This window comes from Hyperolius riggenbachi, chromosome 6 (assembly GCF_040937935.1).
Source record: "Hyperolius riggenbachi isolate aHypRig1 chromosome 6, aHypRig1.pri, whole genome shotgun sequence".
NCBI classification, from domain to species: domain Eukaryota; kingdom Metazoa; phylum Chordata; class Amphibia; order Anura; family Hyperoliidae; genus Hyperolius; species Hyperolius riggenbachi.
Window position 1 is genome coordinate 379895623 of NC_090651.1, and position 25466 is coordinate 379921088.

The window sequence follows — 25466 nt, forward strand, 5'->3', positions numbered from 1 at the left end:
GAACTGGCAATGTACGCAATAGAGGTGCTGGCTTGCCCGGCAGCCAGCGTTATGTCGGAACGCTGTTTCAGTGCTGCCGGAGGCATCGTCACAGATCGGCGTATCCGCCTCTCTACAGAAAATGCAGACCGTCTGACTCAAATTAAAATGAATCAATCCTGGATTGGAAATGACTACGCAACACTCCAGGACCCCAACCAAGTAACATGACCAATGAACATCTGGGATGGTGTTGCGTTTCCGGGCCCTGTTTATTGAACCTCTCATCTGTATTACATTTATGACTGCATGGCGGCAAAAAGCATTGCTGCTATATCCGCACGCTTTTTGTCCACATGCAAGGCCTGGGTTGTTGTGTCTCACAAAGCGTGGCCTTCTCCTCCTGCGCCTGCTCCTGTTCCATCACGTCTGCTGCTGCTGGGTTAGCGTTGCCGCGTGGTCCCTGTTTATTGAACCACTTATCTTTATTACATTTATGACTGCATGGCGGTACAAAGCATGCTATCCGCACGCTTCTTGCCCTCATGCAAGGCCTGGGTTGTTGTGTCTCACAAAGCGTGGCCTTCTCCTCCTGCGCCTGCTCCTGTTCCATCACGTCTGCTGCTGCTGGGTTAGCGTTGCCGCGTGGTCCCTGTTTATTGAACCACTTATCTTTATTACATTTATGACTGCATGGCGGTACAAAGCATGCTATCCGCACGCTTCTTGCCCTCATGCAAGGCCTGGGATGTTGTGTCTCACAAAGCGTGGCCTTCTTCTCCTCCTGCGCCACCCTCCTCCTGTTCCATCACGTGTGCTGCTGCTGGGTTAGCGTTACCGGTCCCTTTTCCTGGAACCTCTTATATGTATTACATTTATGACTGCATGCCGACAAAAAGCATGTTACCTGTGCAAAGAAAACAGACATTTCCCGCATTTAAAAGACAGTTTTCCCTTTGAAACTTTAAAATCGATTTTCTCAAAAACTATAAGCTCTTTTTGCTAATTTTTTTTTCCTCTTGTACCCACTCCCAATGTGCACATACCCTGTAAATTTGGGGTATGTAGCATGTAAGGAGGCTTTATAAACCACAAAAGTTCGGGTCCCCATTGACTTCCATTATGTTCGGAGTTCGGGTCGAACACCCGAACATCGCGGCCATGTTCGGCCTGTTCGGCCCGAACCCGAACATCTAGATGTTCGCCCAACACTAGTTGACACCCCTCTTTTTTTCCTTCTACGGAGAGCGACTTTCTTAAACCTGAACGAGGACAGGTCTAATCTCCTCGTCTGCGATTGAAGTGGTTGCCCCTATTGGCAACCTATACTTGTGAGTATAAATCTTTCTTTTCCACAATTGTGCCATATACCATACGATAATACACTATCGGGGGCTCTCGATCCTTTCTCCCTTTTTCTTGTTGAAAATAAAATTGTAACATGTTTGGCCACTTTTGCAGTAGCTTCACACCAGAGATGGATTAAAGGATACCACAAATGAAAAAAAATGAAAGGTGCGGTGGCTAGGGAGGGAAAATGAGATACTTACCGCCTCTCTTGTTTCCCGCTGTCAGCCGTCGGTCTTCTCCAATAGATGCCGGTGTGCGGGCTAATCTCTCCTAACCTCTAACCCGGACATACTGTGCCGCGCATACACAGTATGTCCGTCCTTCACCGCTTCTGCCGGCGCGGAATTTTGGCAGAAGCAAGTTCACTCCCCTGGCTCCTCCTACATAGCGTCTTACGCTCCACGAAAGGAGGAGCCAGGGGAGTGAACTTGCTTCTGCCGAAATTATGCGCCGGCAGAAGCGGTGAAGGACGGACATACTGCGTATGCGGGGCACAGTATGTCTGGCTTTTTTCAGTTGTGGTATCCTTTAACCACCCTGGCGTTCTGATTAAATCGCCAGGGTGTCTGCGGGAGGGTTTTTTTTAAATTAAAAAAAAACTATTTCATGCAGCCAACTGAAAGTTGGCTGCATGAAAGCCCACTAGAGGGCGCTCCGGAGGCGTTCTTCCGATCGCCTCCGGCGGCCAGAAGTAACACGGAAGGCCGCAATAAGCGGCCTTCCGTGTTTCGCTTACCTCGTCGCCATGGCGACGAGCGGAGTGACGTCATGGACGTCAGCCGACGTCCTGACGTCAGCCGCCTCCGATCCAGCCCTCAGCGCTGGCCGGAACTATTTGTTCCGGCTGCGCAGGGCTCAGGCGGCTGGGGGGACCCTTTTTCGCCACTGCACGCGGCGGATCGCCGTGCTGCAGCGGCGATCAGGCAGCACACGCGGCTGGCAAAGTGCCGGCTGCGTGTGCTGCTTTTTATTTGGTGAAAATCGGCCCAGCAGGGCCTGAGCGGCAGCCTCTGGCGGTGTTGGACGAGCTGAGCTCGTCCATACCGCCCGGCTGGTTAATCCATCTCTGGTGTGAAGCTACTGCAAAAGTGGCCACTCATGTTACAATTTTATTTTATTTTTTATTTTATTTTTCGATTCAATGAAACTGATCCAATTTTTCAGTTATATAGTGTTTTTTATAACATTGCATCATTCGCTAATTTTAACTATCAATTTTTCATATTCACTCAGCTCTGGTACACTTTAAAGCGGACCCAAACCAAACATTTTTTTTAAATCAAAATATTTAGTTGCAGCACTTTGACACATACAAAGATAACTAAACACTCCTGCAAGCCTATGAGCATTTCAGTGCATGCTTTTCACCCTTCTCTTTTCATAACTAGGGTTATACAAGTGGCAGCCATTAGCAATTCCTCCATTGCCGGACACCTCCTTCTCCACCAGTTTGCCGGATTCTGTCCCGGCAATTTGAAAGGAAGGGAGGGGTTCCTCCAATAAATGTAAAATATTTTATATTTGTCATCATGCAGCTGAAAAAAGGCTGCTATTTATTATTATAATTTAGAAAATAGATTTTATTTCTGAAATCTTGTATTTTTAATTTGGGTCCACTTTAAGTGAAGAGAGGTCAAAGAAGGTGGCAGGTGGCCCCCTTGACACTCACTAGGCCCCAGCCCCCTGCCTAGGTTGCCTGGTGGATGATCCTGTTCTGCTTCACACTACAACACAAAACACATTTTTTGTCAGTTTTGTCACATTACAAATGCAGATATCAACAGATTCTCTGTTATTAATAGGATCCAGTCACACGCGACAGATCACAACAGATCTACTGTACCTATTCCCGTCATCGGAGCGCAAAGTTTCTCGTAGAAGCCTATGGAGAAACACATCCATTTCCAACTCCAAACAGACCGAAACAGGCAGAGACTGCACTCTCCGATCCGGCTTGCCTTTGGATATACAGTTCAAGGGTGGAGCAAGCCTTTGTAAGGTGACATAGGAGCCAGGGAGAGGAGGCAAGCCTTTTTATTTCTATCGCAGATGTGCATAAGTGTCTGCAGAGTGACTACCACAGTTTAAAGGATACCCGAAGTAACATGTGACATGATGAGATAGACATGTGTATGTACAGTGCCTACCACACAAATAACTAGGCTGTGTTCCTTTTTTTCTTTCTCTGCCTGAAAGAGTAATGAGAAGATGAAGGAAAGCACAACCCCGATAGTGTTGTAAGATAGGGTGTGCCCAGGCTACTCGATCACCACTCGAGTTTTGAATCCAAGAAGATTGTTGTGGCTGTCATGGCTTGATAAAGGAGCTAGGACATCGCTCCGAAACGTCGCTGCTTGTACATCTGTACTATTATGACAGCCTTCAATAAATAGTAAAGAGCATTGGATGGTGCCGGCTTTTCTTCTTCTCTGCCTGAAAGAGTGAAATATCAGGTATGTAAGTGGCTGACTCAGTCCTGACTCAGACAGGAAGTGACTACAGTGTCACCCTCACTGATAAGAAATTCCAACTATAAAACACTTTCCTAGCAGAAAATGGCTTCTGAGAGCAGGAAAGAGATAAAGAAGGGGAATTTCTTATCAGTGAGGGTCACAATGTAGTCACTGAGTCAGGACTGAGTCAGCCATTTACATACCTGATATTTAACTCTTTCAGACAGAAAGAAAAAAAGGAACACAGCATAGTTATTTGTGTGCTAGGCACTGTGCATACCCATGTCTATTTGACGCAAAGCAGCGTTTTAAGGGCAGAAATCACATTGAATGCTAAATAGCAGGCCTAAAGTGCTTTAAAACATCTTGCATGTGTATACATCAATCAGGTAGTGTAATTAGTGTACTGCTTCACACTGACAGACCAAACTCGCTGTGTAACGCACCGCAAACAGCTGTTTGTGTAGTGACGGCCGTGCTGGACTGGTGCGCACCATGGCGAGATTGCTCTTCCTCAGTGATATCAGGTAATGTCTGACTGCCTTATCAACTTTCAATTGTTCTTTCTCTACCATTGTTAAAGCTTACATCTATTTTTTTAAATTACATTTTCTGCTGGCTGTTCAGTACCTGTAACGAGAATCTGTTATGGAGGGCAAGTCTACCATTGTGAGTGACCACGGGAAATGGCCGGGGAATCAGGGTTCAATTACGGTCCGAAATGTGGGAGCCTGAGAACTGGGCGGCTACCACCACCACACATCCAAGTAAAGACCCATTTGCTGTATAAGTAATGTACCTGCCCTGACCGTGCTTTGCAGACCAGGCATCTGTGGTCAGATGGACCCTTGACCCAGCGCTGTGTGCCAGAGATGACACCACTTGCCTTTAACGAGAATCTGTTATGGAGGGCAAGTCTGCCATTCATTCAACTGTGTGAAACTTTCGATGGTACTTTCTCAGTAGCATGGTGACCACGGGTAATGGCCGGGGAATCCTGGTTCGATTCCGGTCCAGAATTGAAGCCTAAGAAACGGCTACCACCACACATACAAGGAAGGCAGCAGGCACGCTGTAGGCAAAGGAGCAGGAACGGCTATCACACATCCAAGGAAGGCAGCAGGCATGGCATGCACGTCCCGAGGTAGTGACCAAAAATAGCAATACAGGAGGACTTTCGAGGCCCTGCTGTATATGACACTAATCGACTTTACTACCTGTAACGAGAATCTGTTATGGAGGGCAAGTCTGCCATCCATTCAAGTGTAAGGTATGCACTGACTGGCAGGTATAATACAATGTGCAGTCACAGATGCAGTGAAAGGTATGTAGTTACTGCAAACAGCTGTTTGTGTAGTGACGGCCGTGCTGGACTGGTGCGCACCATGACGAGCGTGCAGGTGATGGCGGCTTTCCAGCCCATATGGTCGCTGGGCTGAGGCAGCTGAATGACAAAACAATGACTGTCCAGCTGATCAAATTTGGTCTGTCCACAATGATGCAACAAGCTTATTATCGTGGGTGTGCCCCTCCCCTCTCCCAGAGACACTCATATAGCCGGCGGTCATTGCTTCATTGTGATACGCAAGCCCCTTCACCGCGGCAAGGTAATTATCACAAAGGGGAATGGGCACATGTACATGCCTTTTGTTTTGTTGTTGCAGCTGCAATGCAGCCAGAAAAATTAGGCCGGCATGTACACGCACCAGAAAAATTAGTATAGCGGCCACTGCTAGCAGCGGCCTTAAAAATTCAGGAATCCGCCTGGAGTCCTGGACGCTGTTGGTGGTGGCGGAGAAGGCAGTCAACCGGCCTGCGGGCAGCGGTGCTGTGTGGGGAGCGACTTAGTCTTGGGGCAGGCAGTCACACGGTGTGCAGGCAGAGATGCTGTGTGTGGGGATTGACTTAGTCGGGCGGGTAGTAGTCCTCCGGGATCCATGCCTCATTCATTTTGATAAAGGTGAGGTACTGAACACTTTTGTGACTTAGGCGACTTCTCTTCTCAGTGACAATGCCTCCAGCTGCGCTGAAGGTCCTTTCTGACAGAACGCTTGAGGCAAGACAAGACAGAAGTTGGATGGCAAATTGTGACAGCTCTGGCCACAGGTCAAGCCTGCGCACCCAGTAGTCCATCGCTGCTCATACTGTTCTTTCTCTACCATTGTTAAAGAAAGCATACGGCCAGGGAGTCAGGGTTCGATTCCGGTCCGGAGTTGGAGCCTGAGAAACGGCTACCACCACACATCCAGGGAAGGCAGCAGGCATGGCATGCAAGTCCCGAGGTAGAGACAAAAAATAACAATACAGGAGGACTTTCGAGGCCCTGCTGTATATGACGCTGATCGACTTTACTACCTTTAACGAGAATTTGTTATGGAGGGCAAGTCTGCCATCCATTCAAGTGAAAGGTATGTACTGACTGCCAGGTATAATACAATGTGCAGTCACAGATGCAGTGAAAGGTATGCAGTGACTGGTATTACAATACAATGTGCAGCTGTCACACAGGTGCAGTTAACAGGTATACTCGGAGTAGTATATTATACAGCATGCGGTCACACAGGTAGTGTGAACAATTATGCAATGACTGGTATTACAAATGTGCACCTGTCACACACAGACAGGTACCGGACAGGCACAGTGACACTGCGTGCGCTCACATAGGTAGGTGGGTGCACTGACTGAAGTGAACAACAGGTAGGTATATGCAGTGATGGGTATTACAATATGCACCTGTCACACACAGACAGGTTCCGGACAGGCACAGTGACACTGCGTGCGTTCACGTAGGTAGGTGGGTGCACTGTGAACAACAGGTAGGTATATGCAGTGATGGGCATTACAATGTGCACCTGTCACACACAGACAGGTACCGGACAGGCACAGTGACACTGCGTGCGCTCACGTAGGTAGGTGGGTGCACTGACTTAAGTGAACAACAGCAGGTAGGTATATTCAGTGATGGGTATTACAATGTGCACCTGTTACACACAGACAGGTACCAGACAGGCACAGTGACACTGCGTGCGCTCACGTAGGTAGGTGGGTGCACTGACTGGAGTGAACAACAGGTAGGTAGGTATATGCAGTGATGAGTAATACAATGTGCACCTGTCACACACACAGGTAAGTCACTGAATGTGCTGGGCCTGGCTGGCAGTGGCACACACAGTAGGAAATACCAAGGCTGTCTATGCAACACAAGTGTCAGTGGGCCACACAAAAAAAAAAAAATAGATCACAAGAACAAGATTAGCTCTCAAAAGAGCTGTTGAGGGGTGTTTTTTTTGCAATAAGAATCAGCAAGGAGCAAGCTAAGAAGCCTACAAGAGCCTAACTAAGCATTCCCTATGAGAGTCTGCAGCAGCTTTCCCTTCTCTAATTAATGCAAGCACACGAGTGTGTGAAAAGCCTGACTCTGACTGCCTTTTATAAGGGGGGGGGGAGTGGCTTCAGGAAAGAGTGTAGCCTGATTGGCTACAATGTGCCTGCTGACTGTAATGTAGAGGGTCAAAGTTGACCCTAATGATGCACTATGGGGGAGAATCGAACTCCCGGAAAAGTTTGCGGTTCTCCGCGATCGCGAACACCGGAAATACGTCAGGAACCGTTCGCCGGCGAACCGTTCGGGACATCTCTATTGCTCACAACCTCAAAGTCCTGGTTAGGATGTTCAGGAAGAGTAAGTAAGAGTTCACATCTGTTTTTCATTAACAGACATTTCACTGAGCTGTTATTAATAAAATTGTAAACAAGTATACAAGGGAGGAGGTGTACAGAGTAGCTGAGCATTGTGTGAGCCAGGAGACATGATACAGTAACCACTCCCCCCCCTTCCCCAATATCCAGAACACAGTACACCAGAATTCTCAAGCAACTAGAGAAAAAAAATCCTGGCCTTGCAGGATGCATAAATCTATGTTTACACTTCTTTATACTATAATAAACCTCTGCTGCATTTAAGAAAATCTGTAAGAACACCCCTTCCCCCCCCCTCCCCGGGGAGATACTTACCTTGGGAGGGGAAAGCCTATTTACCTTCCGCGATCCTGCACAGTGCACAGGCATAGTAGAGTACACCCAATCAGGCTCAACTACTTCTGGCAGAACCCCAGTGGAGAGCCGCGCCGGCACTGGAGTCAGGAAAGGTAAATATTGCAGGCTTCTTATCTGAAACACCTCTGCTCACTTATGTTTACAAGCAAGGCTGAGGTGACTCAGCGATTGGAGGAGAAAATAAAAAAAAAGACAGTGCAGTTGTTAGTATACACCTCAGTGGGAGTGCCTGAAGACTCTGGGAGGAGGGCAGCTAAAAAATACACAATGAGCAAGAGAAGGGAGGGGGGAGGGGGAAACAAGAGTAAGAGAGGATATGATGTCAGCATTAGCTTGGCAAGATGGCCACTGCCTAGAATAGGATTTTCTGCTTTTCCTTTATAAAATTCACAGGAATCATTACGTGGATAACACAATACATCTGTTATGTAAGTAGAACTAGTATTTATCTACTGTGGCACCTGTAATATTTACCTTTTACGGCTCCAGCGCAGGCGCGGTAGCGGCTCTCGGCTCGGCATCAGGCGGAAATAGCTGATCCCAGACAGTCGCTTGCGCAGTAGAGCGTACCCGACTGGGATCGACTATTTCCGCCTGATCCCGAGCGGAGAGCTGCTACTGCGTCTGCGCTGGAGCTGGGAAAGGTAAATATTTACATTACCGCCATTAGGGAGGGCCCAGAGAGACCATCGTGGGACAGAGGAGGATCGGGCAGCCTTGATAAGATCCAGAGGCTTCCCCCTACCGAGGTAAGTACCCCCAGGGGCACTTTTTTTCTGTTACAGGGTTTCTTTAAAGACCTATCTGATCTCCTTTTTTACCTGCCATCTTCATAGCTCCACCCCCCCTTGGACTTTAACCCCTCCCCCTTATGTGTCCAGCCCAACCCCTTAAATTGATAGCATATTTTGCAGAGCTCTCCTGCTCTTTTCTGCCATCATTCGGACTCATCTATATATATAAAATCGGATGTATGTGTGTGTGTGTGTGTGTGTGTGTGTATGTGTGTGTGTGTGTGTGTATGTGCCGCGATCACTCGAAAACCCCTTGACCGATTTGAACGAAACTTGGTATACAGGTTCCTTACTACCTGGGATGATAGGTTCTGGGGGTCTCGCGGCCCCCCTGCCCACCTGGGCGGAGCTACAAACAGCAAATCAGATTCCACCCATTCAAGTCAATGGAAAAAATGTAAAAGGCTGCCATTCTCACAGTAATCAAGCCAGAGTCCCCACACTTGGCACAGTTGGTCACTTGGTGACCGAGGTTACAAATCCAGGAAAAGCGGGTGGAGCATAAAACAGCCAATCAAAATTCAGCCATTCCTTTTAAATGGGAAAAAATGCAGCCATTCTTACACTGTTAATCGCAGGGTTCTCAAACTTGCCACACTTCGCCACTGGGTGAATAAGATTAAGATTTTGGAAAGTGGGTGGAGCCTACAACAGCCAATCAAAATTCACCTATTGCGTTTAAAGGGGAATATTTAAACTGCTGCCATTCTTACACTGTTTATGGCAGAGGCTTCAGACTTGCTGCAGTCAGTCATTAGGTGACTGGGGTCCAAATTCACTAAAGGGGCGGGGCCACAAACAGCCAATCAGATTTCTTTGCTGGATAAACTGCTTCCATTCACACAATTTTGATGCCAGGAACCTGAAAGCTCACAAAATTGGTCATTGAGTGACTGTGTGACAAGGTTACACAAAGTGGGTGGAGCCAAAAACACATTTTACTGGGAAAATATAAACTGCAGCCATTCTTACACTGTTAATGGCAGGGTTGTCAAACTTTGCACAGTTGGTCATTGAGTGAATGTGATTAAGATTTTGGGAAGTGGGTAGAGCCTACAACAGCCAATCAAAATTCAACTTTTGATTGTCAAAGGGAATATTTAAACTGCAACCATTCTTATACTGTTAATAGCAGATGCCTCAAACCTGGTACAGCTGGGCACTGGGTGACTGGGGTTCAAATTCAGAAAGGGGCGGAGCCACAAACAGCCAATCAGATATACAAAGTATTGATACCAAGGATCCCAAAGCTGATAAACTTGGTAATTGAGTGACTATATGTCAAGGTTACAAAAAGTGGGCGGTGCCAGAAACTTAATTTTTTACATGGCAGGGTTCCCAAACTTGATACAATTGGCCACTGGGTGCCTGGGATTATTATTCAGAAATGTGGGTGGAGCCTACAACAGCCAATCAAAATTCAGCTATTGATTTTCATGGGGAATATTTACATTGCTACCATTCTTACACTGTTAATGGCAGAGGCCTCAAACCTGATACAGTCAGTAATTGGGTGACTGGGGACCAAATTCACTAAAGGCGGTGGAGCCACAAACAGCCAATCATATTTGTTAGATTGATTTCAGCCATTCTGTTATTGGCAGGGTTCTCAAACTTGACACAGTTGGCCACTGGGTGACTAGGATTAATATTTAGGAAAGTGGGTGGAGTGTACAGCAGCCAATCAAAATTCATCTTTTGATTTTCAAGGGGAATATTTACATTGCTGCCATTCTTGCACTGTTAATGGCACAGATTATTATACAGAAAAGTGGGTGGAGCCTAAAAAAAACAATCAAAATTCACCTGTTGATTTTCAAAGGGAATATTAAAATTGCTGCCATTCTTGCACTGTTAATGGCACAAGCCTCAAACCTGGTACAGTTGATCATTGGGTCACTGGGGTTCAAATTCAGAAAAGGGGATAGAGGAGGCATGGGCAAACTTGGCCCTCCAGCTGTTGAGGAACTACAAGTCCCACAATGCATTGCAGGAGTCTGACAGCCACAGTCATGACTCATAAAGGCAAATGCATTGTGGGATTTGTAGTTCCTTAACAGCTGGAGGGCCAAGTTTGCCCATGCCTGTGATAGAGCCACAAACAGCCAATCAGATGTTTCATTTCACTGGGAAAATACAAATTATTGATGCCAAGGACCCAAAGCTCACAAACATGGTCATTGAGTGACTGTGTGTCCAGTTTACAAAAAGTGGGCGGAGCCAAAAACAAATTTCAATGGGAAAATGTAAACTGCAGCCCTTCTTCACTGTTAATGGCAGGGATCTCAAACTTTGCCAAGATGGTCACTGGGTGACTGAGATTAATATTCAGGGAAGTGGGTGGAGCCTATAATAGCCAAAATAGCCCAAATAGTCAAAATTCACCTGTTGATTTTCAAAAGGAATATTTAAATTGCTGCCATTTTTACACTGGTATTAGCAGATCAGAGCAGTTTCTAGGCTAAATTTCACCCAGGGCGAGGGTGTAAAAATCGCCCCCCACCCCACCCCCATGGAGCCAGGCATAGGTGCCCGCAGTACAGGTTGAACAGGTTAGCTACGTAGGTGCCTCCAGTATAGGGTAGCCTGCATAGTTGCCCCCAGTGTAGGTTAGATAGGTAGGTGCCTGCTTTATAGGTTATCTACGTTGGTGCCTCCAGTATAGGGTAGCCCGTATAGTTGCCACCAGTGTGGGTTAGATAGGTAGGTGCCCCCAGTATAGTTTAGATAGGTAGGTGCCCGCAGTATAGGTTAGATAGGTAGGTTCCCGCAGTATAGGTTCGATAGGTAGGTTCCCCCAGTATGGGTTAGATCGGTAGGTTCCCCCAGTATAGGTTCAATAGGTAGGTTCCCCCAGTATAGGTTAGATAGGTAGGTCCCCCCAGTATGGGTTAGATAGGTAGGTTCCTGCAGTTTAGGATAGTTAGGTAGGTTCCCGCAGTATAGCTTGGCTAGGTAGGTTCCCGCAGTATAGGTTAGTTAGGTAGGTTCCCGCAGTATAGGTTAGTTAGGTAAGTTCCCGCAGTATAGGATAGTTAGGTAGGTTCCCACAGTATAGCTTGGCTAGGTAGGTTCTCGCAGTATAGGTTAGTTAGGTAGGTTCCCACAGTATAGGTTAGTTAGGTAGGTTCCCGCAGTATAGGTTAGTTAGGTAGGTTCCCGCAGTATAGGATAGTTAGGTAGGTTCCTACAGTATAGCTTGGCTAGGTAGGTTCCCGCAGTATAGGTTAGTTAGGTAGGTTCCCGCAGTATAGGTTAGTTAGGTAGGTTCCCACAGTATAGGTTAGTTAGGTAGGTTCCCGCAGTATAGGTTAGTTAGGTAGGTTCCCGCAGTATAGGTTAGTTAGGTAGGTAGGTTCCTGCAGTGTAGGATAAATAGGTAGGTTCCTGCAGTTTAGGTTAGTTAGGTAGGTTCCCACAGTTTAGGTTAGTTGGTATGGGCGGTATGAGTTGGGCGCAGGAGCGAGGGGAGCGAACATAATAGTAATAACTCACCTGCTTCCGCCGAACCCGCGCTGCTTCAATGTCCTTCCTTTCCCGGCATCTATCTCATTAGTCACAGTGCTTCCTGTGATGACATGCGGTATGTCATCACAGGGGGCGCTGTTACCAGGCGACGGACGCCGGGAGAGGAAAGATATTGAAACTGCGGGGAACGGATGAAGAAGGTGAGTTATAACTATTATGTCCGTTCCCCCGCTCCGGCGCCCCCCCTCCTGCCGCACAATAAAGCACCCCGGGCGATTGCACGTATCACACACCCATAGAAACGGGGCTGTAGCAGATGCCTCAAACCTGCTATAGTTGGTCATTGGGTGACTGGGGTTCAAATGTTGGAGAGGAGTGCAGCCACAGACAGCCAATCTGATTTGTTTAATTTCTATGGGAATATACAAATTATTGATGCCAAAGACCCCGAAGTTCACAAACTTGGTCATTGAGTGTTCGTGCATTAGGGTTAGAAAAAGTGGGCGGAGCCAAAACCGGTCAAATACATACACAGGCAGTTCCACGTCATTAGTGGGTGGAGACAAATGCAAATTTCACTGGGAAAATGTAAACTGCAGCCATACTTACACTGTTAATGGTAGGGTTCTCAAACTTTGCACAGTTGGTCACTGGGTGACTGGGTTAAATATTCAGAAAAGTGGGTGGAGCCTACAAAAGTGAATCAAACTTCACCTATTGCTTCTCAAGGGGAATATTTAATTGCTGCCATTCTTGCACTGTTAATGGCACAGGCCTCAAACCTGCTACAGTTGGTCATTGGGTGACTGGGGTTCAAATTCAGAAAAGGGGTGGAGCCACAAACAGCCAATCAGATTTTTTTCATTTCAATGCAAATTATTGTTTCCAAAGACCGCAAAGCTCACAAACTTGGTCATTGAGTAATTGTGTGTTAGGGTTAGAAAAAGTGGGCGGAGCCAACACTAGCCAAATACATACCCGGGCAACGCCGGGCAATCAGCTAGTCTACTATATTTATCCCTACATTGCTACATCACTATTTTGTGTACTATCTTTGAATGCTATAATGTCTCTTTGTAACATTGTTTAATGATGTAATGCCTCCCCTGTTTATTATACAGTGCTGCATAATATGTTACCACTTTTTGTTAAATAAAATGTAATAATAATAATCAACGTCATCTCATTCTATTGAAAATGTGCTTGTACTGTCAGACAAGTCATTTTGGATATAGCTGTCAAAGTATTTTACATCATAGATATGTATTGATTCTACAGAAAATAGTTCAGACACATAAAACACAAAAATGTGACACAGCTGTTGGAATGGACCAAAGTAAAAGTTTAATGTTTTTGAAAAAGCCTTTATTTGATGACACAAAATCTAGATCGATAGGTACAGCAATGGGATCTTACAACAGCTAGGTGCAGCAATGGGATCCCACAACACCTAGGTAAAGCAATGGGACCCCACAGCAGCTAGGTACAGCAATGGGACCCCTCAACACCTAGGTAAAGCAATGGGACCCCACAGCAGCTAGGTACAGCAATGGGACCCCTCAACACCTAGGTACAGCAATGGGATCCCAAAACACTTAGGTACATCAATGGTATCCCACACCGCCTATGTACAGAAATGGGATCGCCCAACATATAGGTACTGCAATGGGAACCCCCAAAAACCCCAACTGATTTCATACAATATCTTGCTCGCCTAGTTAGGGTCATAGCTGATCATAATGGCATATATTTTTTATGCTGATATATATATATATATATATATATATATATATCTCATAGTAACCTTTGATCTCGTTTTGCATTACATATAAGAGTAGCAGCTGAAGAGATAATTTATACATGTATGGATGTAGAATATACAGTATTAATTATTATTGAGCTTGGCTGAGTAATTTAATATTTACTGCATATTTTTAAATAGTGTATTCTGCATATTTTTGAATTTTCGCAATGTTTTGAAGTTTAGGTTCAATCTTTACACCCGCTGCAGGCATTCGAAAGAAACTGGAGCCTGATTTCAAGTGGACCTGAATTAAAAGTGTACTACTACTAACCTTCCCTTCCTCCTATGAATCACTATCAGACAAGGTTATGGCCACTTCCATTCCATTTACTATATCTCGCTCATTTTCACCCCCATTCTCCAATTATGCATATGAACTTTATTTCATTAAAGTGGTCTGAAACTCAGCATTTCTACTTTGCGCTAAAAGATTCCTTACAGCTTTAAAGCTACTATTACAGAAAAAAAATCTGTAGCAGAACATCATTCAATCAGTTAAACACAGCACTTTGTCCTGCCATGGAAAGGCTATTCAGCTTCAAATCCACATCCAGACTGCAGATAACAGTATCTTGGTTTACATTCCAACGTTGTTACATTTGTGTGTAAACAACTGGAAACACTCTCTGAGATGCTTTCTCTGCTTCCAGCATGCTCACAGTTCAGGACAGCTCACTAGAAGATTTTAGTATATAATAAAAAGCAGTTGGAATAAAATGCAATGGCAGCTTTCAGGGCAAGATAAACTACACTTTAGAAACTTGTAATTTGTAGACAGACAATATTACTTGTGCACAAAAGCAAATACGATAACTGTATGGGTAATACAAAGTAGCAAACACATTTCTATTGAATGTTATGTCACAGTTTTAGACCACTTTAAGAGGAAGGATGTGTTCTAACATTCTGTGGAAGTTAAATCAGAACATTGCAGCACCTGACAAAGAGAAGTGGAATTCCCGGAAGCTAATCTTTCTAGAAATGAATGCATTAAAGGGGCATTATGGCGAAAAATTGTAAAATTTAAAATATGTGCAAACAAAGCAGACAAATAAGAAGTATGTTTTTTCCAGAGTAAAATGAGTCATAAATTACTTTTCTCCTATGTTGCTGTCACTTACAGCAAGTAGTGGAAATATGACAGAAGCGACAGGTTTTAGACTAGACCATCTCTTCATAGGGTATTCTCAGGAATTTATTTTCAAAATCACTTAATGAATGGCAATTGCTCTGTCCAACTGACAAAAAACTGTGTAGTGAGCAAGGAAGCTGGCCAGCATCATTGTTTAAATCCTTTTTAGAGAATATCTTTATAAAGAATAAAAGCCTTGCTGAGAATCCCCTATGAAGAGGTGGACTAGTCCAAAACCTGTCACTTATGTCAGATTTCTACTACCTACTGTAAGTGGCAGTGACATAGGAGAAAAGTAATTTACTGTATGGCTCATTTTACACTTGAAAAAATGTACTTCTTATTTGTTTATGTTTGCACATATTTTAAATTTTAAAATGCTTCGCCGTAGTGCCCCTTTAAGCAGTAGGAGACATGTGCTGTCTCCAATGCAGTGGTGAACCGTTAATACTCAACTCAACTTTTGCAGAGAAGGTTTATATTTGATAACTAAATAAAGAAGAATCTATTACTAACATTACACAGCAACAAGCTTCAAGATAAAACAATTTATATATAGCCAAAGGAAAACAACTTGCTGGTGGGAATGTACGTATGTATGGGCGTATGTATGGGCGTATGTTTGGGCGTATGTATGGGCGTATGTATGGGCGTATGTATGGGCGTATGTATAGGCGTATGTATGGGCGTATGTATGGGCGTATGTATGGGCGTATGTATGGGTGTATGTATGGGCGTATGTATGGGCGTATGTATGGGCGTATGTATGGGCGTATGTATGGGCGTATGTATGGGCGTATGTATGGGCGTATGTATGGGTGTATGTATGGGTGTATGTATGGGCGTATGTATGGGCGTATGTATGGGCGTATGTATGGGCGTATGTATGGGAGTATGTATGGGCGTATGTATGGGCGTATGTATGGGCGTATGTATGGGCGTATGTATAGGCGTATGTATGGGCGTATGTATGGGCGTATGTATGGGAGTATGTATGGGAGTATGATGTCATCTTTCAATAAACAAGTTCATTAAAATCAAAAGTGGAAATGTGAGATCAGATTTTAGAACTTTCCATTTAAGCACTTTACATACATCTCAAGATATGTTAGATATGTTACGTGTTGCCATTGGGCTTAATACACGAGCTTCAAAAACAGACAGAGGGAGATGATCAAGGTCATCAGACTTTGGCAAAGGGGATGACCGTAGCTTGTACTTGTTGTACACGTATTTTCTAAATCCACCACCATCTTGCCCAGATTCCACACCTGGCGAGGAGGGTCACAGAGGGATTCGGTGGCACAGCCACGGGCCACTGTTGAGGCATTGATTGCTCCTGTGGGACACAAAAAATGTAAACTGTAAAAAACTCATAATAACAACAGATTTTGTTGAACGTTTTTTTTTGTTTTTTTTTAAACAACTCATTATAAAATGTAAAATGTAGAAAATTGTGGTCAGCTTAGATAAAACATTATAAACTGGAATTGGATTATTATCTGTCTCAGTATCTGTCAAAGGTCAGGACATGGTGATTACATAATATGCTCCTTGGCGTTTTAGGACATTGTTCCCCAACCCTGTCCTCAGGCCCCCCAACAGTACATGTTTTGCAGGAAACCACAAACATGCACAGGTGAGGTAATTAGTGTCTCAGCAGAGCTAATTAAAGAGGAACTTCCGCCTAAACAAACATACTGTCATTAAGTTACATTAGTTATGTTAATTTACAGTAAATTGATAGGAAATATAATCTCTTACCCACCCCGTTTTAAAAGAACAGGCAAAGGTTTGTGATTTCATAAGGGCAGCCATCTTTTTGGTTGAAAGAAGGTGACAGGGAGCATAAGACACAATTCCAACTGTCCTGTGTCCTGATCACCCCTCCCAGTTGCTAGGCAACGTGAATAACAACATAGGAAATCCCATCATGCTTTGCACAGCATCAGGGGAAAAAAGCCGGGCAGTTTTCTTTGATGGGGCGGAGCTTAGCTAAAAATGCAGCTAAAAATGAGACTTGTATAAGAAAAACAAAGTCCTGATGCTGTGAAACTGTTAAAGAAACACCAAGCCTTTTTAGTTCTGCTGAGTAGATTTTTAGTCTGGAGGTTCACTTTAACTACCTGTGTGGATTTCCACAAAACATGCACTGTTGGTGGGCCCTGAGGACCGTTTTAGGAGACTAGAGGGCCAAGGAACTGTGCTGGATCAATAGCTTTAATAAGGGTACTAATGTTTATATGATAATAATGTTAACCTCATGGATTGTAATGTCACTTTGTCATTCTTTTTTTGATGTCTTTATTTTTTTTCCTTTTCTTATGGGAGTTGTTGTATTAACTGAAACTTTAAAACATTAAAAAATTACTTTAAAAAAACCCAGATCTGCTCTGATGATTTATTTTGATATCTTAATAACCTTCCTTTCTCTACTCTTTTTGCCCCTTATTGAATTCACATTTTCTCTCTGGTGATATTTCCATACCTAAAAAATAAAATGCTTTTTAAGCCACCAGCAAGCAAGAAAATAATTAGAAATTTAGAATACATTTGAAAGAATTTTTTCACCTACTTTTGGGTACTTTTTCAATTGCAGAATGCTGAGAAATTATTTTAAACAGAAGATGAAAGAAAACGTTGGAGAAAAAGGGAATTGAACCTTTTATTTAAAATTTTGATTTCTTAGAAGAGTTTAAAAAAAGATCTACAGTATTTATTCAAAAATATGCAAAACTTTTTTTATAACTTTGAACAGAGTGGAAAAAAGTAAAAAAAAAAAAAAAACGCATCAGGCTTTATTGCTGTCTGTGGCCCAAGTGGGACATTTAGTATCGATTTCATGCTTCTGGTGACCCTGTCTCTTGGACAGGAAGTGTAGAGAATTTTTCTGGGGAGAACAGAAAATACCACAACTACAATATACACCAAGTTTGTAAAAATGTCTCTCTAATGAATCACAAACAGAGAAATTAGTTGAGGCCTTCAATTAATATTAAATGATTGTTGGAGATGCTTGTGAGTGTCAGTTTTAGAAACCTCCAGGCGATTCTGCAATACGTTGTCAGTCTGGTGACCTTTTCTTAGCGAGTAGCTTCTGCAGAGGTGGAAGATAAGAGTACCTGTTGTATTGGTGACCTGGGTAATACACATCTTCTCACCCCCAAAACAGTTCATCCAGGATACTGAACTACATGACTTGGAATCATTAACGAAGCAGGCGGGACATTTCATACCATTCTTTCCTTCCACATATTGAGGAACTAAGAGAAGAGAAGAGACAAAGATTGGGCAAAGAGTTGCAACAAGATATTCGCTTTCCCCTCCTTCCAGCATCTCTCTCTTTTCCCTGTACCCCTCACCACTTCACACTGGCTTTGAATTTTGATCTTTTTTAAATCTGAGAACTCCGGGAATCAAGTCAGTTTGGTAATTTACTAAAGATGATTCATTTTATAATTGTGTCCGTTTAGGTAGACATCTCCAACAGAGCTGGGACAAGGTCCTCCATCACCCAAGGCTCAGACACCAAAGTGCGCCACTCCATCCCTCCCACCCCAGCCGTCACACACTGATTGCTACTAGACTAAGAGGCACTCCAGGGCCCCCAACACCTTTACCTCTAGTTATCAGGCTTACAGTCACTGCCATGTATCCCCTTTTCTTAGTTCTCTCTGCTTCAAACACAATAGGGGAATGATAGCTGAGTGAGTTGTGCGCCCCCTCCTGCACTGCACCCTGAGGCTGGAGCCTCTCTAGCCTCTCTCACCTCTGCCTCGGCCCTGCCCTGGACATGGGGCTAAGTTCACAGACATTGGGAATTGAAGCCATTACTATCAATGGTAGAATACGTTTGGTATATTACCGATTGCGTATCAAACTCTTTGTGAGAAAGCAGTATTCACAAAATGCGGTAAAAAAAATGTTAATTATTCAAACATGACGTTGCGTAGAAGTTCTGCTGCTCCATCTCTTGACTCTCTCTTGATATAAACTTTATTTAACGATGGTGCCCCAACCACTCCCCCTGCACAAACGCCCTTACAAACATAGACGACGATAGCATATTTGATAACGTAAAATGTGTACATATTACAATAACATATTTCAAAAACTGTAATGATCTAATGTTGAAAACTATATTTATCGGGCGCCCATTTCTCTGCTTTGGGTGCCTTATTAACGATAAATGCAATAGAGTCTATGGCGGTGCCCAAATTGTCCACTAGCCGCCGGCGCCCTTATTTCCTGCTGGTGCCGGCAAACTCTTATGACACCGGGACTTACTTGAAGGAGTTGTAGGGGTGCAGTGATCCTCGTCGCAGCAGGTGATGCTGGTCCTAAATCTGCCGTTAGGAAGGCTTAAACTTCCAGTCTTGGAACAGAGGCTGCTGAGTCCACATTGCCTAACATTCATACTCATTGTGACCATGCTGCCTGGAGAGAGAAAAGAAATGATTCATGTCCTAGTACTGTTACACTGGTTACACTGCCTCCTGATGTACAGCAAGGAAATAGCAACAGCATGCCTCCCATAGCAACAGCATGCATTCCATAGCAACAGCATGCATCCTATAGCAACAGCATGAGTCCCATAGCAACAGCATGCCTCCCATAGCAACAGCATGCTTTCCACAGCAACAGCATGCGTCCTATAGCAACATCATGCGTTCCATATCAACAGCATGAGTCCCATAGTAAAAGCATGAGTCCCATAGCAACAGCATGAGTCCCATAGTAACAGCATGAGTCCCATAGCAACAGCATGCATCCCATAGCAATAACATGAGTTGCTCTAGTGCATACATGCCAACCTCTGGCTCATGGGCCGAATCTGGCCCTCAGAGCCATTAAATTTGGCCCTCAAGTGGTTTCCCCACTTTGCATTATATTTGGCCCACTCAAGACCACCAGGGAAGCTATATTGGAAGTGAGGCCCTAGTACACCAGGGAAGCCGTATGGGAAAGCACTAAACACTAGGGAACTGTGTAGGAGAGGGAGAACCACTAGACACCAGAGAACTGCATAGGGGTTGGAGGAAGACCATTAGACACCAGAGAACTGCATAGGGGTTGGAGGAAGACCACTAGACACCAGGGAACTGCATAGGGGTTGGAGGAAGACCATTAGACACCAGAGAACTGCATAGGGGTTGGAGGAAGACCATTAGACACCAGAGAACTGCATAGGGGTTGGAGGAAGACCATTAGACACCAGCGAACTGCATAGGGGTTGGAGGAAGACCATTAGACACCAGCGAACTTTATAAGGGAGAGAGGTGGCCACATAGACATTGAAGTTGGCCCATGACGTGGTCCCAGTGTTCAATTTCGATATTGATGCTCTGCACATTGCTCATTCCCCGCAGTTTCACAGTCGTTTGTGTTTACACAACTTTTAAGGTGCCCATTAACGTGCAATTTTTATGAGCCATTTCAAATTTTGATGAATTTATCAGATCAAATTGCATAAATGAAACTTTTAGCCATAGATCCTGTGAGCAACTGGTGCCCATTCTTTTTGAGGCAGGGGAGGGCCAACAGAACAGCCAGGCAACTGATATTGTTTAAAGGATAACCGAGGCAAATGTAATGTGTCTGTCGCCTTTAACTTAAAGGAAACTCGAGGTAAGGGGGATATGGAGGCTGCCATATTTATTTCCTTTTGAACAATGCCAGTCACCTGGTAGCTCTGTTGATCTTCTGGCATAAGGAGTGTATAAGTCAAAACCCTGGAACAAGCCTATGGCTAATCCAGGCAGTAAAGCCTAAATCAGCTGAGTCAGAGTACATTATCTACATATGCTTGTTCAGGGTTTATGGCTAACAGTATTAGAGACACAGGATCAGGAGGCTTGTTAGGCAACTGGTATTGTTAAAAAGGAATTAATATGGCAGCTTCCATATCACTCTCACCTCGGGTTCCCTTTAACTCGGGCTTCTTCCAGCCCCCAGAGTCTTGTTGGTCCCTCGCTATATCTGGGTCATCTGCTTCACTGTAGGTGGTAAAGTTCTCAGGTCGCCCAAGGCACACACTACTGCGCATGCGCTGGCCCCGGTGCTGCGTGCCCTTGATCGCGCTTTCATGGCCGGGAGCATTCTGTGCATGACTGGTTACTCGTCTTAATGCACTGCGTAGAACGCTCCCATACACAGGATTTCAATGGTGTCCTTTAAAGAGGTGGAGGCAGAGTGCACAGGGCAGACAGCGTTGTACTCGGTTAGGGGGTGAGTCCAACACTGCTGTGGAACCTAGGGGAAGTTTGAAGCCGGCCCGTTTCTTCAAAGTTCCCCCACGCTGAAATGACGTCATTGCGACGAGATCGGGCCGCTCGTATCGGCGGGTCGTTCGTAACTCGGGGACTACCTGTATAGCTGAGAGCAAAAGCATCTTTAAATTTCCCTCCAGGGCTCCCCATTGGTTCCTTAACAGTTCATTTTGAAGCGGAATTTAAAAAAAAACAAAAAACAGATATTTACCTAACGAGGGGAAAGGCTCTGCATTCTATAGAGCTCTCCAGCGCCTCTCACTGTCTCCGTCTTCTCACGCTCTCTCCCCCATTCAAATCTCCCACTGCGGAAGGCATTGGAAGCCCACCGGATATGGGCGGCTCCATAGTGTGCATGTACAAGCACGCTCTCTTGCACATCGCACCTTTCTCCTCCTTAGGTAAGTATCTGTTTTTTTTATTTTAATTACATTTCAGGTTTGCTTTAAAACCTTCTTTGTCTGTAAGTGTTCTCTGGAGTGTACAGTATATTTAGACTTACCGACAGAGGTGACTGCACACATCAGCAGGCAGGAGTAGTTCCCCTCAGGGCAGAGTTTCGATGTCCCTTTACAGATTTTGTCGCCCGCACCCACGCACTCTGTGCAAGAGAGGGCGTGGCCTGCAGAGAAGAAAATACAAGAGCAATTTAGTGACCACTCTTACATTTCGTGCAGAAGCTGCAAGCCATCGTTCACGGCTATATCATACCTCCCAAATTTTAGAGATGAGAAAGAGGGACACTTAAGCCACACCCCTGATCACACCCCATCACAACCCTAGTCCCCCCCCCCTCCCTCACCTTGGGCTCTCCCCTCAGTGTTCCCCTCCAGCATCTATCATCAGTGGCAGCAGGCGGTGGAGAGGAACACATACCTCCATCCACGCGCCGGAGGATGCAATCTCTAAATGTCTGACGCTACTTCCTGTTTAAACAGGAAGTAGCATGAGGCACTTAGAGGTGGACCTCCGCGGTGGATGGAGGAATGTGATCCTGCCCGTGGCCTGCTGCCACTCAGGGCCGGGCCGAGGCATAGGCTGGAGAGGCTCCAGCCTCAGGGCGCAGTGTAGGAGGTGGCGCAGAACTCATTCAGTTGTCATTCCTAATTGTGTTTGAAGCAGAGAGAAATAAGAAAAAGGGATACATGGCAGTGACTGCAAGCCAGATAACTGGAGATTAAGGTGTTGGGGAGGTTGTGGGCCCTGTGGCCCTCTTAGTCTAACAGCAATCAGTGTGTGACGGCTGGGGGGGAGGGATGGAGGGGCGCACTTTGGTGTCTCAGTCTTGGGTGCTGGAGGACCTTGTCCCGGCTCTGCTGCCACTGATGATAGATGCTAGAGGGGAGCGCTGAGGGGAGAGCCCGAGGTGAAGGACTGTCCCCCCTCCCCGCCGATGTGTAACCACGCTTTCACCTCATTCTGCGACCCCTCCTGCACCCACCAAACTGGGGGGGGGCATCCAAATTTTTGCAGGGGGCCCGGTGATTTCTAGTTACGCCCCTGTTAACAATACTTTACTATGATTAACCCATAAGCCCCCCACTGTGCAATAGATGGTGGATATTCCTGTAACTCCTGAAGTCCTGCAGTATTCAAGTTTATGGTGCATGACCTCAGCAGTAAAATAGCACCAACATTCCACGGTGTTATAACGTGGTAATAAATTCCTGTGTCTTAGTGAGGGCGATCGCTATACGCAACCCACCTACGCACAATGCTCACCTGATATCTGTATATCTGCTTTTTATATCATCCATCAATATGTTAGGCCTTGTTCCCACTGTACGCGCTGCCGTGCGCATTTTGGCAGCACATATGGTGTGCGACACGCAACAATGGTAGAAGTGCGTAGACAGCCCTTCTGCCGTTCCCTTTATATGCGCTGCGCAGTAGGGCGATGCGCTATCCCACTGCTGGATGCATTTTTCGGCAATCACAGCGCTGTCCCATTCACCGTAGTCAATGGTATCAGCAGCGCAGCGCATAGCGGCACAGATGGCGTGGGATCGTACGCATTGCGTTCCGATCGAATAGCCATCTGCGCTAAATGATGTGAACGAGGCCTGAGACTCTCCCAGCTGGCTGAGAAATATGCCCAGGTAAGTGCAGATTTTCATTTCTATGCACTGCTGAGGGTCCCTTTAAATTTACCAGTTCTTTTTAATTGTAGCAAATAATATCAATGTTATTATTATTATTATACAGTGGGATGCGAAAGTTTGGTCAACTTTGTTAATCGTCAGGATTTTCCTGTATAAATCGTTGGTTGTTACGATAACAAATGTCAGTTAAATATATCATCTAGGAGACACACACAGTGATATCTGAGAAGTGAAATGAAGTTTATTGGATTTACAGAAAGTGCGCAATAATTGTTGAAACAGAATTAGGCAGGTGCATACATTTGGGCACTGTTGTCATTTTATTGATTCCAAAACCTTTAGAACTAATTGTTGGAACTCAAATTAGCTTGGTAAGCTCAGTGACCCCTGATCTACATACACCGGTGAATCCAATTATGAGAAAGAGTATTTAACCACTTAACATCTCAGTCGTTTTCAGCTTATGCATCCGAGCAATGTTCACCTCCCATTCATTAGCCTATAACTTTATCACTACTTATCACAATGAACTAATCTATATCTTGTTTTTTCCGCCACCAATTAGGCTTTCTTTCGGGGGTACATTTTGCTAAGAGCCACTTTACTGTAAATGCATTTTAACAGGAAGAATAAGAAAAAAATGAAAAAATTCATTATTTGTCAGTTTTCGGCCATTATAGTTTTAAAATAATACATGCCTCCATAATTAAAACCCACGTATTGTTATTGCCCATTTGTCACTTTTATTTCACCATTTAAATTATGTCCCTATCACAATGTATCGCGACAATATTTTATTTGGAAATAAAAGAGCATTTTTTCCGTTTTGCATACATCACTATTTACAAGCTTATAAAAAAAAAAATAGAGAGAAATATTTCATCTTTACATAGATATTTAAAAAGTTTAGACCCTTAGGTAAATATTTATGTGTTGTTTTTTTTTTTATAGTAATGTTTTTTTTGTTTTTTTTTATTAAACATTTTATGTGGGCATTTTTGGGAGGGTGGGATATAAAAGTGTTTTATTTGGGGAAATATTTGTGTATTGTAATGTTCTTTTACATTTACTTGTAGTTTTACTTTTTGGCCACAATCTCGAGTTTGTTTACATGACGTCACTCTAAGCGTACAATGTACGCTTAGAGGGACACAGCTTCAGAAAGAGCGAAGCTTCCGAGAGAAGCTGTCGTTTTTTCAGCGGTGGAGAGGAATCAATGATCGGGCTCCCTAGCCCGATACATTGATTCCGTGGCTACCGACTCCGCGGCCGGGAGTGCGCGTGCACGCGCGCGATCGGCCGCGGGAGCGCGCCTGTCCTCCTTGACGTTTTTATATGTCAAGGAGGACAAAGTGGTTAAAGGGATCAGTTGTAAGTTTCCCTCTACTTTTAAATTTCTCTGAAGATTAGCAACATGGGGGTCTCAAAACAACGCTCAAATGACCTGAAGACAAAGATTGTTCGCCATCATGGTTTAGGGGAAGGATACAAAAAGCTGTCTCAGAGATTTCAGCTGTCTCTGTTTCCACAGTTATTATTGATTTATAAAGCGCCAACATATTAGGTGGCGCTGTACAAACCAAGAAACAAACATGGGGTACAAAATAATAAAGACAATGGTATAAACCAATATAAAAAATACAGAGTTGGTACAAAATACAGAACCAGTACAAAGTACACATGTTATTTTTTAGCATGCTGGAGGTGCTCTTTAAATTAGCATTTCATTCATCAACTCCAGTGATAAAGGCTCAGACACACTATAAGCGCCTTTCTGAGAACTTTTTGGCCTCCAGAGCTTTCCGAGAACTTTTCAAAAACCACTGCCATTGAGTAAATTAAAATCGCGGTAAAAGCTCTCAGAAAACTCTGGAGGCCAAAAAGCGCTCAGAAAAGTGCTTATAGTGCTTATGAGCCCTAAAAACAGTTTGCCAATGGGAGTCTCACTTTTTACACATAAAAAAACAGGAAGTTTTAACCACTTGAGGACCACAGGCTTACAGCCCACTAGTGACCAGATCTCATAGACAAGATAATAGATTACAGTGTGGTTCACCCC

At 44.5% G+C, this 25466-nt stretch overlaps 1 protein-coding gene across 1 annotated transcript in view; it reads right to left on the reverse strand.

Moving 5' to 3' along the window:
• Window positions 1-15375: 15375 nt before the first annotated feature.
• Window positions 15376-25466, reverse strand: part of LOC137523087 (phospholipase A2 inhibitor NAI-like) — a 36375-nt gene continuing 26284 nt past the window's right edge. The window contains exons 2-5 of the mRNA XM_068243296.1: window positions 21808-21927; window positions 19324-19473; window positions 18159-18299; window positions 15376-16375 (exon numbers count right to left, since the gene is read on the reverse strand). Coding sequence (XP_068099397.1) covers window positions 16173-16375; window positions 18159-18299; window positions 19324-19473; window positions 21808-21927 — 614 coding nt within the window. The 3' untranslated portion in view covers window positions 15376-16172. The remainder of the gene's footprint in view (window positions 16376-18158; window positions 18300-19323; window positions 19474-21807; window positions 21928-25466) is intronic.